A 15,464-nucleotide genomic window follows, 5' to 3' on the forward strand; every position below is an offset into this window, starting at 1 on the left:
AAGCACAGACCTGTTACAGTCGAGCAGAGGTTTCATTAGTTTATATGAGTAAATCAAAAATATGACGGGAGCTGCAACAAAAAGAAAGACAAGTTAAAATCCTTTTTTTTAAAAATCCCTTGTGAAGTTAGATATTTAACCTTGTTATAATACATTTCTAATAATACAAGTTGTGATCTATAAGCGCAGTAGTTGATAAAAATTAATAATTTTTTTTTAAAAAAACCCGCAGCTCCACTAAACTAACAAATCAATACAACTAACTGGGGGCCACTGAGGCAATCAAGGCTGAGGGGCGCCCAATGATGTATAAGTTTCAGATAAAACCACGGGGCTTTCAAATTAATTAGTTAACTGGACCGTGTTTGTATTAATATAGTTGAAAAATTATATATTTAAAAAAAAACATAGAAAAAAATAGAAAGTAGCTTGTCTGTCACTAATATTTTACAGAATTTCTGTTTCCTGCTTTGTCATATGTCTAATACGGCTTTAGATGAACGCAGCGACCCTCACGTTTACAACACGCTTTTATGACCACCAGCTTTAGCTGTCAGATTTTTATTGCTTTTGTTATGTAATTACTGGATTGCAAATAAACCGCGTATTGTTTTTTTTAGTTATTTTGCCAGACATTTCATGGGGCACGAGAGTGTCGTTGCTATCCGTTCATTCTCGGGATTTTCCGGCATTTTCCGTCTGCGCTTCGTTCATTTCCGGTCAGCGTCGCCATCTGCTTTCTCGTCCTTCTCCAATCTCCGTGTTGTTGTTCCCGGTGACGCGGCGGAGGTGTAGCCTGACGCGGGCTCTTACGTGTCGGCCAGAATAAAAGTGGAGCTCCGGAGGCCTGGGAGTGACGAAGGGAGACTGTATCGGTAAGGACGAAGCGGTGTCCGGGGCTCACAGGGACGGGACACTGCCGTAGAAAGTGTCGGTCTGGTCGGGTTCGGCCCGAAGCAAACAAAGAGATCATGGCGCCGCGGTGTGTTTGTAGCAGGATGGAGGGAGGGGAGTCTGCGGCTGTTTGGGAGAAACGGAGCAGATGTGTGGCTTTGCTAGTGAACCAGGATGGGCAGAGTGTTAAGACACAACAAACGGCGGTCGGACTTTAGCTTTGTTAATACGCTCACATGTAAATGATGCTGTAGCTGACTGAGCTTTCTGCGCAAAGATTTGCGCTGTTTTCCTCCCGTTAAAGGCGCACTGAAAATACTAGCTACGATATTTGCGTTTTTCTCCGTTACTTGAAAGATTTAATTGTTATTCTTTTATATGTATATATGTGCATTTACGTGTATGATTGCATACCCATTTGTATCGACGCTCTTTCGTCGTTAGTGATTTTGCTCCGAGTTTGCGTCGATGTGCACACAGAAATGTGACATCGTAGGCCTCAGCGTTTGGTCGCCCGTTTAAAAACATAACCCACGGGCCTGTGGATTTAACGCACATCGTGTGTTTGCGGTCTCATTACTTTTTTTAAAAAAAAAAATTGCGGCACATCTCCTGGGATGTGGTCGGTGTGCGTTGAGGGGGCGTTACCCGGCCATGTGGCGCTGCTGTCACACACGGAGCATCCGAGTGATTTTTGAAAAGCAGAGGGAGAAATGTGTAAAGCCAATCATGCAGCGGAGAGAAGCTACGCACTGTGTGAGATCACGGAGCTCAAAGAACAACACGTCCCAGATCAACACTCGCTGCATCGCCTGAAGTCAGGCGGGGATCACCTCTCCAAAGCTCCTTTATTAGAATCATAGTTAATGTGGGAGCTTTTGGTTAGGAGCAGCTAAGTTGAGTTTGAAGTGTGACCTCCTGATAATTGATCAGGATTTGTTAGGGAAGCCCAAGATGCCCTTCATGATCATTAACCATTTTTATTTTATTAAAGAAAAAAGAAGTTCAATAATTTTCCTTTCCAAAATAAAAGCCTTTTGTGTGTGTTTGTTATTGAAGACGTGGGCACGCCCATGTGTCCCCTTGGAATTACCCTGGATCACCTTTGTATGTGTTAATGAGTAGATTGCATCTTCACAAAATAATTTCTATCCCATTGTTCGGGACATTTTTTTCTTTCATAAACATTTGTAACTTTATCAAAACCTGCCCATGCAGACAATGGTGAAAACACAATTCAGATGCACAATATAGTGTCTAGTGCAGGGATGTCAAACATAAGGCCCAGGTGCTCCAATTAGCACGGCAAAAACTCCAACCCGGTCCCCTTAACAGCTTTGGAAAATGTGAAGAAAAGCAATGATCCAAACTCCAAACTCACCTTCCTGGACGTGAGGACACGGTCGGATTTTTTTGCTGTTAGATCCTGATCAATCCTGTCTTTGTTTGGGGCTGAATTTCTCATATATGAACAGTGAAGTTACTGCTCTTGGCGTGACTCCTTTATACATGCGCACAGTTGTCTCGCTTTAGAAACAGAATTATTCTGATGCTTCACAAATGTTATAAACAGCTGAAACAACTGTTAAAGCTTTGTCAGTTCACCCACTCATACTGTCTTAGTACTTAATAATTATTAATTTAAATAACAGTAATGTGAAAAAACAGGAAATTCCTTCTTTTTTTTATTTTATTACAGGACAGTCTTGTTTGTGAGCCCCCAGAACTTTTTCTGCAATTTTACAGAAATAATTTAAGCCCAAAAAGTTGTGCACTTCTTTCAGTTACTACAGCAGTAATTCTCTGTCTTGTAGAAAAACGGTTGAAAGTGCACTGCTTTCACTTATATTTGATATATAAAATGTGCAGTTAGACTTGTTTATGTTTAACTGCATTTTTCTGTCTTCCCCGCGCAATTGGTTAATATTGTTAACTCCCTGAAAATGGCTTCAGCAGCAAAATTAAGATGTTGATCGAGCTCTGATAATGTCGTCTGAATTACACAAACAAAATGAAATTGTTGATAATCTCTAAGAACAACCTAACCTGTGATTTGGTTACTTTTTTAAGCCCCTGTCACAGAACATGTCACTAGGGTGACCAGATGTTTCTGTTTTTATCCCTCGTCCCACGTCTTGAGGCAGTGTCCCACATTTTCTAAAGGCTTTACTCTGTGTATATAAAGGAATGGCTTTTTTAAATTACAGTTGGAAGGAGGACGTTGGCCTGTCTGACTTTTTGACGTCAGCAAAAAGTCACATTCTTCGCAGATTTTGTTGAATATGATGGAAGCTACCATGAAGAAAATCGAGCGGCAATATGTCCTTAAAAAGAGTTTTTGTCTTTCTTTGCTAGTTATTTGTCAAATCACACAGAGGCCAAATACGGTGTGAAGCGACATGTTGATACGCGTGTCATAATCGTATAGGGCATGTCAGTCTGTGGATGCATTCAAACTGAAACCGAAAAACTGTTCCCAAACAGAAGAGCAGATGAGATAACCGTGGAATGAAAGAGAATACAGGAGCGTAGAGATGATTTTCAGCCTCTTTTATCTTATTGCTCCTCACGGTTTTATTCATTGAGATTCGTAAGGCTATTGTGAATACTTTACCGTTTGACGTATGTCAACAATCATGGCTGTGCTGTGATTTCAGCTGCATTTACATAATAACAGCAAGTGAAGTGATCACGTTTTCATCTGATAGGCTGCTCTGCTCTCTGTCACACTGAAACCTCTCTGCGAGATAAAAAGGGTCGTGCCTGCGTCAGGAGAGTAAGGCCTTGTTGTGAAGCAGTGTTGTCTGTGGGTGTTTTCAGAGTAATGACATGGTAAAAACAACCTTTCCAGGGGGATAAATATTCAGTTATTTCCCAACGCATCCAGGTCATTTTTGTTATATGAATGTGTGCCAAGTGTTGCAGCAGATATGCGGTGTTACTTTTAGTCACTGAAACTATTTTTCCTGCAGTTTTCAGTTTTATTCTGATGTTGTTTTTACTAAAGCCAAAAATGTGAGCAAATAACAGACACGGCATTGTTGTTTGGCACAAACTGATTGAGTTGTGCAGTCGGCTGAGTGTTTGACTTTTCCTCCAGTCAAACACTCAGCCGACTGAGTGGGCAAAGTTACGTGACAACGCACTCAGTAGTATGTTTGAAAGGGGATAGTACATAAAATAATAAAAACCCTGATTAGAGGAATGAAAAATGTCAGTTTTGATTCATCTTCAGCTCCAAACTCACCTTCCTGGACGTGAGGTCTGATTTTTTTGCTGTTAGATCCTGATCAATCCTGTCTTTGTTTGGGGCTGAATTTCTCATATATGAACAGTGAAGTTACTGCTCTTGGCGTGACTCCTTTATACATGCGCTTTGTCTCGCTTTAGAAACAGAATTATTCTGATGCTCAACGTATGTTATAAACAGCTGAACTAACTCAAAAACCTTTTTAACATTTTACTGTAAAGTTATATTTTACAATATTTACTCTAAAAGTGAAGCGGTATCAGTTTTATGAGATGAAACTCAACCGTTCTCCTTTGTCACCAGTACGTGAGCCTCAAGCAAAGAAAATTAAAAAAAAAAAATAGAAGTAGTTCAGCAGCGTATTGTGCTGTAAAATCAACTTACTTCCAGACACATACACACACACATAGACATTTGCGTGCTAATTTGTTACGGTTACCTCTAAAACCAGTCTAAACACAGTTCTTTTTGGCAACTTAAAACTATTTTACTTTGTCAAAATATTTTAATTTGTTGAAATGTATTTTATTTTGTCACGAAGTAATTTTGGCTACTTCTAAAACCGGTCGAAACGTATTTTACGTTTCTTTAAACAAAATAGTGTTTCTCACCCTCAGACGTCTCACTGGTGGTTCGGATCGCCAGACTGAATCCCACCGCCGTGGACCAGACTAAAAACACCGGCCTGGACCCGAATTAACGTCCCGGGGCTTTCGGCCTCGTCTAAGAGGGCTGTGCACAGACTTCGGTGCTGGCTTCCCACGGCGTCAGGAATCAGTGCTGGATCCTTGATAGATAACAGTTCTGATGTTTCTGCTCCGGCTCGAAGGACCAAAATAAATGTCATAAATGTTACCGCTCTGGTCTTTATTTATATACAAAAGTAATACAACAGTGAATAGACAGAGGAATGTTGGTGCGTATGTAGAAGGGAGTGAAGATAAGAGTGGTTCAGGTGTGTGTGTGTGTGTTGTGGGATACAGAAGGACGCAGCCCAAAAGTGTCCAGCTCTCCTCTTCCTGGCAGGAGTGAAATAACAGCTTGTTCAGCTATTATCGCTGTGAGAAAGAATTTATAAAACAGAAACAAGTTGACATTTACATTTGTAGTAATGTGAATAAGTTGAATGACAGAAACCTGCAGGGGAACCACTTAAAATGTATTGTGCTTAAATTTTAGGGAGAAAAGTCTTTTTTTTTTTTTAGATTAGCTCGGGAAATGTGAGACCGTGAAACCGACTGAAAGCAGACGCTGCACTGAAAGCACGAGAGCTGAAAACCCTGTTGGCCTTTTCTGTTATTGCTGCCGTTACCCGAAGCAGTCGTCTTTTGCTGAGCTGACAAACTCGTAGAGAAGCAGGAGAGTAGTAGCTTTGTGACGCCATTCTCTCAGAGGTATGCTGTGTTTAAATTCATGCAGAATTATTTTAAGGTCTGACCTAGTCAGTGATTGCAGTTCTGCCTTTACAGAAAAGTGACCAGGGTTTACATTCAGACATGAAGACGACAAATGCCTTCAGCTTATTGTAAAGCAGTGCGGGCTTTAAATACCAGAACATTGCACAGGTATAGAAGAAGCTTCCAGGAGATTTTATTATTGATGATTAGCATCATAAAAGCCATATTTTTTTAAGAGAATGATAGTATGTTTACTCAGATGGCCAGTGGTTGACAACTGTTGTTATGTTTACTGTTATTGACTCCTTGGTGACTCGTTCGGAGTTTTTATTTAAGTGGAAGTTTAAATTCAAACATATTCTACGCTTCTAAGCTTCAGTCGCCTGCTTGCTGCAGCTCCCCAAAAGCTTCGTTCTAACAGCTTCATTCAAATCTGCACCCAGGTTACAACATCAGGTCAGCCAATGAAGATGGAGTCAGCAGCAGAGGTTCAGCAGGGGGCAGAGACTGCTGTGACTGAGACGGAGAACCAGCACATCACCCCGGCACAGATTGCTACTTTGGCGCAGGTATCAATCGCGTGATGAAGATGATGTTGACACAATTTCCCCTACTTTCAGTGCGTTCAGTGCCCATCTTGAAGTGTGTTAAAATGCATGTGATAGCTCAGTCATATCACCTCTGAATCTAGGTGTCCATGACAGCAGGACATGCCTCAGCAACAGGTCCCACAGTAACACTGGTACAGCTGCCCAACGGACAGACGGTTCAGGTCCACGGTGTGATCCAGGCTGCGCAGCCATCTGTAATCCAGTCCCCACAGGTCCAAGCCGTACAGGTGAAGCTTGAGCAGTACTGTCTTTTTATTCAGCCTCAGCACAAGATCATTAACCGTGAAGTGTTGATTAATGTCTTGTTCTTTTGATTGATGCTCCAGATCTCCACCATAGCAGAAAGCGAGGATTCGCAGGAGTCTGTAGACAGCGTGACCGACTCTCAGAAGCGCAGAGAGATTCTGTCACGGCGCCCCTCATACAGGTAATTAAGACATTCAAGACAGTGGTGTTATGCCACAGATGAGTCTAAAGCTTTGGGGGAAACTGTCAATTCAATTCAATTCAATTTTATTTATATAGCGCCAAATCACAACAAAAGTCGCCTCAAGGCGCTTCATAGATACAGAGAAAAACCCAACAATCATATGACCCCCTATGAGCAGCATTTTGGCGACAGTGGGAAGGAAAAACTCCCTTTTAACAGGAAGAAACCTCCGGCAGAACCAGGCTCAGGGAGGGGCGGGGCCATCTGCTGTGATTGGTTGGGGTGAGAGAAGGAAGACAGGATAAAGACATGCTGTGGAAGAGAGACAGAGGTTAATAACAGATATGATTCAATACAGAGAAGTCTGTTAATACATAGTGAGTGAGAAAGGTGACTGGAAAGGAAAAACTCAATGCATCATGGGAATCCCCCGGCAGCCTACATCTATTGCAGCATAACTAAGGGAGGATTCAGGGTCTCCTGGTCCAGCCCTAACTATATGCTTTAGCAAAAAGGAAAGTTTGAAGCCTAATCTTGAAAGTAGAGATAGTGTCTGTCTCCCGAATCCAAACTGGAAGCTGGTTCCACAGAAGAGGGGCCTGAAAACTGAAGGCTCTGCCTCCAATTCTACTTTTAAATACTCTAGGAACAACAGATGGCCACTAAACCATTTTCATTTGGCTCTGTAAGTTTCAGGAATCGAGAAGTAGTTCCCAAAAGTTACATTTCTTCTTGCTTGCTTATCAATCGTGCATATAGGTTGCAATACAATCGGCTGATTTTAGTTTGTGTGTATGGATATGGGCATTTCTTTTATTTGTATTCCCCCAAAAACGAGTGCAAACTGCATCCCGGACAGAAACAACTGCATTACGGTGCTAAACCAAGCTCCTTGCAAGCATCTACAGAGTCAGTGTGCTAACGTTAACCTAGCCTAGAACCCAGAGTGATGTTAAAACTGAATGAATGCAGACCCCAGTCCAGCAGCCAGATCCTGAACTTCAAGAGCTAACAAAGGCAGTGATGAGCAGTCAGGCTGCAGCCTCATTTTCTATTTGTTTCTAAAGTAGACTCACTGTGATGCCTTAAAGTCTCTTTGTGCTGATTTTCACCTTTGCTTTGTGCTGATTGCTTTGTTTTTATACCTAAATTCTAAGTAAACGATCATATGTGTGTCCACATTAGGACTTGTGTTGGTGTAGCCTCAGATTTATATTGTTAAATGTTTATTATGAGACAATGTAATATTACTGCATTAATATTTACAGGAAGGACACGAATAAGCAATGAAAGATGGTTTATGGAACAGAACACTGTTTGATGTTTAAAGAGAGTTTGCTTTCACTTTGTTAGCTGATGTCTATTTTTAGATTTCACAGGGCACTGGCTGTCTCGCTTGCCCTGACTTAACGCTCAGGCTAAGGCTGATACATTATTTTATAAGGATAACTAGGATTGACAGTAAATCCACTTCTGCGTGTCCTAACAGGAAAATTCTGAACGACCTTTCGTCTGATGCGCCTGCCGTCCCTCGTATCGAGGAAGAAAAGGCCGAAGACGACTCGTCTGCTGCTGCCGCCACACCTGCAATCACCACTGTTACTGTCCCGACACCCATCTACCAGACCAGCAGCGGCCAATACAGTAAGTGACATTTGGTTCAGTAATTAAATTATGTTAAGTTATTTTAGTAATTAAAAGAATATAATTAGCAATTAAAATCTAAAATATTTATAATAAATAAAGCAATTTAACCATCAACCTCACTACTTCATGTGAAGTCTTAAATTACCGTATTTCCCGGACTACAAAGCGCACCTGAATATTAGCCGCACAAGCTAAAATCAGGGGAAAATCCTGTTTTGTACATACATTAGCCGCACCTGACTAAAAGCCGCAGGTGTTTCAATGTTGACTTATCATATGTAAGAGAATATGCACAATATGAATATGTCAGGAAAGAGATGGCTGTTTGGAGACACACCCCTTTTATTAATATTTTGAAAAACACGTTATGGGTACATATTTGCATAACTTTTTAGGTATATGTACAAGTAGCAGTAATTACAAGTACGAAACATGTACTGTGCTTCATAAACGAGTAACAAATGTAGTACATAACAATAACCTACAGCACACCAGAAAAATAGATTCTACCTTTTAGGCTCAGGTGCAGTGACACGGCTTTAACAAGAAGAAAAGTCAGTCATTCACCATCTTTCTCTTCTTCCTGCGCACTAAAACCACCAAAGTCCTCTTCTCCAGTGTCGGAAACGAACAGGCTCAGGATGGCTTCGTCATCCACTCTCAGCTTCTCTCCTTCGTTGTCACTTTCAAAACCAAACAAATCCTCGTTGTCAGTGTCAGAGTCGAACACCCTCTGAAGGGCCGTGGCGGTGTCCTCCTCCGTTGGTGATCGTGGATGTTTTCACACTTTTCCACGCTGTCAGGATCCACCGGTGGAGTTGAGCATAACTTGCTTTTCACAAGTTTATCGCTGTTCGTCATCCACGCCTCCCGCTGAACGCGTAGCGCTACTTTGAAGTTTGTTTTTCGCGCTACTTGTACGGCACTATGTTGCCTGGCGGATGGACATGTGACCAACATACCACTCTTGAACCCCGATTCTTCCGCCAGGCAACGTAGTGCGGAACAAACAAAACAAATCCTCTTACGATATCACAAAAATCACGGACGATCCATAGAAAAGCCGCACCTGACTAAAAGCCGCAGGGTTCAAAGCTTGTGCAAAAAGTAGCGGCTTATAGCCCGACAATTACCGTATCTCCCCAGTAATACAAAAAACCTGATTACTTAATATAAATGTAAACATATTGAGGGAGATCACACTAGTATTAAAATATGTTATGTTTTCATTGCAGTTTAAAGCATTTTTAAATGACTTAAACTGGGTTAAGAAAGTAAAGGGCAGCTAATATTCCACATATTCATCACATAGAGGAAGACAATAAGTCTGAGCTGTTTAGCTAATTGTTTTGTTTGTGGGGCAGTCCAAGAGATGTTTAACAGTTTGTGCAAGTTCATCACAGAAATACAGTTTGATGCTTCATGTTTGATTAAGCGCAAGACTCTAAAAGAAACAATAACAACTTCACAGCACATTCACCACAATGTTTTCTTTATGGGAAGACTGGGGAGCGAAGAACGATAAGAATGAAACAAATTTATAATGTGTTTTCTGTCCTTTTATTTTTCTCCCCTTTCATTTGTCCCTCAAATAGTTGCAATCACACAGGGTGGAGCCATTCAGTTGGCCAATAATGGTACAGATGGAGTACAGGGCCTTCAGACTCTGACTATGACCAATGCAGCAGCAGCCCAGCCTGGTGCCACCATACTGCAGTATGCACAGACCAGTGACGGCCAGCAGATACTGGTTCCCAGCAACCAGGTGGTGGTCCAAGGTAAGAGTGGCAGTCTATTATCCGTGAGCACAGCCATTCTTTTGTCTTTAAGACAAAAACATTTGGATGTTCATCGTTAGTAAACGAGATAGTTAAACAGTAAACTAGGTTCATTAAGAGGCCAAATTAAACATCTGCTTTCTGTCAAATTTTCCTGTTAGCTGCCTCGGGTGACGTTCAGGCCTATCAGATCCGAGCAGCCCCTGCCAGCACCATTGCTCCCGGGGTAGTCATGGCCTCGTCCCCTGCTCTTCCGACCCAGGGCGCCACTGAGGAGGTCACCAGAAAACGCGAGGTCCGCCTCATGAAGAACAGGTATAAAAAAGGAGGACTGTGTGTTTTTGTGTTTGTTTGTTTTGTAATGTCTTTGCCGTTTCTTCAAATACATTTCTACGGCTGCAAGCACCAGGAATCGCAGGGTATTCATAGCAAGTTAATAGTGATTCATACTAGGGATGCACCGGTACCGATACTGGTATCGGGTATCAGGGCCGATACTGTAAAATGTGTGTGTACTCATACTCTCAAAAGTTAACCGATACCATGAACCAATACTAGCTTATTTCATAAATCAGAGGGTGGCTTGTCATTTTTGTTGTAGTTTTTTAGATTGGCCACTAGGGGGCCAATTATTATTTTATTTATTATTTATTTTATAATTTTTTATATTTTATTATTTATTTAATAATAATTATTTTGTTTGTTTGTTTACAATATGGACACTCTGCAATAATTTAAAAGTTTAATTTATTCTCAAACCTAATTTGTATTTATTTTATTCCAAACAGAAGTGTTTATTTATTATTCTGAAAGCTCGAGACAGTGCCAATAGTTCAGTGATATTTTGTAAAATTACAATGTGGAGACTCTGCAATAATTTAACAGAAGTGCTTATTTTTCAATTGAAATTTTTTTGTGGTCATTTTTATTAAGATTTTATTTTTTATCGGCAGGAAATATAATAAAACCTGTCTTCCAATTAATTGTATTTGTGTGTGTGTGTGTGTGGTAGAAGTATCGTTTTTTGTACTCTGTATCGGCAAGTACTCGGATCCAAGTATCGGTATCGTATCGGTTTGAAAAAATTGGTATCGTTGCATCCCTACTTCATACAATCCCTGTAGTGAGTATGTTTCAGCCCAGAGTTTGGTACATTTGAGAAGTGTTCACATTGCAGGTATTAGAAAGGAGGCCAATGAGTAGCCACCAAATCCAGCATTCAGAAGGAAACAAAAACCCAAATTGTGTCTTATCCTTCTACAGAGAGGCGGCCCGTGAATGTCGCAGGAAGAAGAAGGAATATGTTAAATGTCTGGAGAACCGAGTGGCCGTTCTGGAGAACCAAAACAAGACACTAATTGAAGAACTTAAAGCCCTTAAAGACCTTTACTGCCATAAATCAGAATAGTTGCACTCCTGAACACCAGACTGGGCCAAGTAGCATTTCAATACCTTTCAAATGCTTTGACTGTTTCTGTCTACCTGGACTTCCGGTTTGCCCTTGCCTGGTCTTTATCCCCACCCCCACAAAATGGCTCTATCCAGAAGACTGTTATTACAATAAATTTAAAAAACAAAAGTTGTGTACTGTTATCAAGGTCTAATGAGAAAAACTGCAGAAGTGCTAACTGATACTTCATAGGCAATTACAATACAGATCGCAATGACAAGCATATGACAGTGGTTAATGCTGCTTTGTGTGCGAGCCTGAGTTTTATTGTCATAGTTTTGGCTGATGCCCAGATCTTAGTGTAATGTTGCTTCACAGGACAAGAAGAAGAAATCCTGATATCTGCTTGTTTTCTGTTTGTTTTTCTTTGAGTAAATGATTCAACTTCCAGGCCAACTTGAAGATGCAAATCATTCATAAGGGTTTACTGAGGTACTAACTTTTACTATCTCTCTTCCAAGTTCAAGTTTTTTGTTTTTTTTACTTGAATCAAGGTTCAGTTGTTGAAAAACAGTTTATTTTCCTCACTGGACTCCCGTAGAGTCCTGCATTTACTATGTAAGCAATAATGCCATCTTTAAGTTGGCCTTGGAGTGTCACTGTTGTAGCTGTCGCTTGCTGTTTAATTTGCCCAGTGGTTTTGGTTTAATATCAAACTGTAAGGCGAGAACTTTTTTCACTGTGTCCTAATATGTGATTCAATGGAAACCTGCCAAAAAGGGTTTTGTTGCAGTGGCGCAATATCACATTGAAGGTAGTCAGCTTTGAAAATGTTTACTGGCCAAAACTTTGACAAGATCACAAAGCTTGTTTTAAAAAGAAGGGGGGGGATTGGTTGATTTATTTGTTTTTATTTATATACATATAAAATTATCTTGTCAATTGATATTTTTCCAGCTGTATTTTTTTTTTACTTTCTGGAAAATAGCCAATATGTTGCTGTACCAGGCAAACCCAGTCAGTTGCAGTTAAAGGCTTTGAATGAAACGTGAATTTCTACTTGATCCACTCGTTCATGTGAACCACATTGTAAAGGGGACTCTACAGCTAATTAGGCACAAACAATCCTTTTTTGTCTTCTAAATATTTGTAATGATGCTACCAACTGCCAAAAAGGAAGAAAGTGGAGCTACGTAGGTGCAAGCAGAAAGTTGATTGCCGCAGTCGCATGTGTTACATATTGAAATGGTGATATTACAATTTTCTATTCACTGCTTTTTTTTTTTCTCATGACAATTGTCGCTACTCCCGAAAGATCATTAGCACTGTTTTAAAGGCAGATTATTTTTGTTTTATAGTTTTAGTAAAGATTCCTAGTAATTCTGGGAACATTTTACTCATTAGCTTAAGGAAAAATTTCAATTTTAGACATTAGGTATATTCATGGTTTAAATTATTAAAGTGTTGCATTTGCCAATGCACGCTCTTAATTTGGTGCGTAAAATGCTCTCACAACAAAATTTTAGAGGATTAAAAGAAGAAGGAAGCAAACCCGACAAAACTTTTGTTTTGTTTTGTTTTTTAATCTTATTTCCATTTTGTCTGTTGAATGATGGTAAAATCTGAATTGTGACACCATAAGATTGCGGGTCATTTCTGGATATGTAGCAGTTTGGATCCTTGGTGAAATCTACAGAAGATAACGGCTACAGTAACATGAGTTTAACTCTAATAACCCGTGAAGATGTACACTCCATTGAGAGGAGATCACTTTGTGGGACTGTGTGTGGTTTTTGAACAGATATGTGTATGTATTTGTGTGTTTATTTTTTTATATTACTGTACATAGACTCTACAGCATGTGTAGAACTCATGTATTTCTGTTTGTTTGATATGGAAAAAAATGTTCTTATGGCTTGTATGAAAATCAACTTTGCATATTTGTAACATATATCAGTGTATAATTGAAAGAAATGTATGTGTGCATTCATGTTATCCACCGGGCCTACCACCGTCATGGCAGCTAGTGTATGAGAAAAGGCCTTCAATGGAGATGTTATATTTTGGAGTGTTCTTTAGGATCAGTGGTGTTTGTAGACAAAAACAAGTCTGTTGAAAGCATTTGGGGTCCACGAGATATATCAGCTTCACAATTTTGTCAGTGGAAAACTTTATTAGGTTTCCTAAACATATCTTTTGTCTATGCTCATGGAATTTGAGAATACCATTCCCATTGTTTAGGGTGACTTTCAAAATAAAATGTATTTCATAAGAAAGCTATATTTGTTTTAACAGAACATAGTGGGGAGTTTTAGCAGCGATACGATATGTATATCAACTGTTTCTGCTCAAACAAATGTTATATTGTTGTGACATAAATTTGTTATGAAAATCTTTCTAAATGAGCAGAACGTCCAGCAGGTAAAGGTTTTCTGTCTAAGTTAAGAAATTAAAGCACAGTTTTTATTTTTTCTTATGTCAATTCAGTCTTTCATTCATTTCAGCCAGATCATTACTGCAATCCTCTCTAATGAAAAGTTTGAGGCATTTTTAGTGGGAAAGATGCTGACATGAAAACTTCAAAAGCTAGAAAGGGACATTTAAAAAATGTCCTTTAGCTCACGGCTGTGATCTTTATACTCATCAAGAAGTCGTTTGGTCCACTTATTAGCATTTGAAAGCTTTTCAGAGCTTTCAAATGCTTCCTGCTCTTCATCTACACATTTGCCATTGCACAACAGAGTGTAGACTTTGATTTAAAGCAATCTGTAGAATTCATAAAGTCATAAATAATGTTCTTGCACTGCACTCCAGGGGATGATGATGATAAAGTCTGATGATTGAGAAAACCATAAATGGGCTAAAAATCTGTATTTAGTAATAAATGCATGGTCAGTGCCAGGGCTCTAGCAGTGTGTTCAGGGATTGGTAGCAGTGACAACTTTTAGATATCAGTGCCATTATGATGCGACAGAGAGGAAATGCAAGAAAGTCAACCCCTTTGTAATTCAAACTTTCAGTGGTGCTTATATTTAAAAAAAAAATCTAGTAATAACTTTATTTTCTGTTGATTTGATATGGTGAGCTCAACTTTGTGATGTGATTACACAATATCTTTTAAACGATAATTGTTTTGATTTTTGTTTGTGTGCCAGAATAATTTGTAACAACGGGCCTCGTTTGTGCATGTAACAGAACGATATCCATGTGTGTAAAAGTGTGTACATATAAACAGGATTTCTAGAACAGTAATAATGACATTTTTTCTAACTTTTAATGTGATGAGTTTGTATATTGCCACTTTTGCAAGTTATCAATTGAAAATGCCATGTATCATACGGTACCTTGTATAGACGGGGTTGCCATCTGAAGCATTCAATACTGTTTGTTTAAACATTGTCAAATTATAAAACTATACCAGCCCATTATTTCAAAGTGCTGTTACTCTGGCATTATGTCACTCTTTTGTAAACACTTGCTATGTCACAATAAACTGATACTGAAGATTATATATCCTATTGTTAATTGTATTAATTGTATTGTGTGTATTTTCAATCTGCTTGACTGCGTTGTGTTTAGTGTTCTATTTCTAATAAAATGGTAGCATGTCAGTTTAATAATCATGATTATCCAAGTTTCAACATGTACGAGGACATCGAGAAAGGGGTGAGGTGTGAGCGTTTCAGTGTGGCAGTCGGGTTATGTCAGTGATCAGCTCTGATCCTTGTTTGCAGTGGTGTTGGACGGGTTGACAGATGAGGTCAGGGAGGAATATGATGTTTGCAGACGATACTGTGATCTAGGGCTGCCACAAACGATTATTTTGATACTCGACTAGTCACCGATTATTTTTGCGATTAGTCGACTAATCAGATCATGCATCCATTGGATGTACCGCATACAGCTTATTGCACCAGCAGCATCTGCTCTTATATAACTATCATTAGCTTACAGCTTTAAGTGTTTAAGGTATGTGCTAACTAAAAATAAAGACAAGATGATAGTTTATTAAACTTTTAATGAAATCTGCAGGTTGTTTCGGTGAAGTTTAATAAACTCCTTGCTAT

The 15,464-nt window shown here is 39.6% G+C and overlaps 1 protein-coding gene across 1 annotated transcript; it reads left to right on the forward strand.

The window, feature by feature from the left end:
- The first annotated feature begins 716 nt into the window (after window positions 1–716).
- On the forward strand, window positions 717–14,908 carry creb1b (cAMP responsive element binding protein 1b). Its single transcript, XM_087829736.1, has 8 exons — window positions 717–875; window positions 5,985–6,110; window positions 6,233–6,379; window positions 6,479–6,579; window positions 8,072–8,226; window positions 9,825–10,007; window positions 10,169–10,322; window positions 11,271–14,908. Exons 2-8 carry the CDS (start codon window positions 6,006–6,008, stop codon window positions 11,413–11,415), a joined length of 990 nt encoding a protein of 329 aa, XP_087685862.1. The 5' UTR covers window positions 717–875; window positions 5,985–6,005; the 3' UTR covers window positions 11,416–14,908.
- Window positions 14,909–15,464: the final 556 nt, after the last annotated feature.

The sequence above is a fragment of the Neolamprologus brichardi genome, chromosome 16 (genome assembly GCF_056152115.1).
Source record: "Neolamprologus brichardi isolate AB-2024 chromosome 16, ASM5615211v1, whole genome shotgun sequence".
Lineage (NCBI taxonomy): Eukaryota > Metazoa > Chordata > Actinopteri > Cichliformes > Cichlidae > Neolamprologus > Neolamprologus brichardi.

Bases quoted from the DNA above. Each gene is read 5' to 3' on its own strand.
- creb1b (XM_087829736.1), top strand. From the start codon at position 6,006: ATGAAGATGGAGTCAGCAGCAGAGGTTCAGCAGGGGGCAGAGACTGCT. The intron at 6,380-6,478 runs GTGAAGCTTGAG...TTGATGCTCCAG, and splicing joins CACAGGTCCAAGCCGTACAG to ATCTCCACCATAGCAGAAAG. The intron at 8,227-9,824 runs GTAAGTGACATT...TCCCTCAAATAG, and splicing joins GACCAGCAGCGGCCAATACA to TTGCAATCACACAGGGTGGA.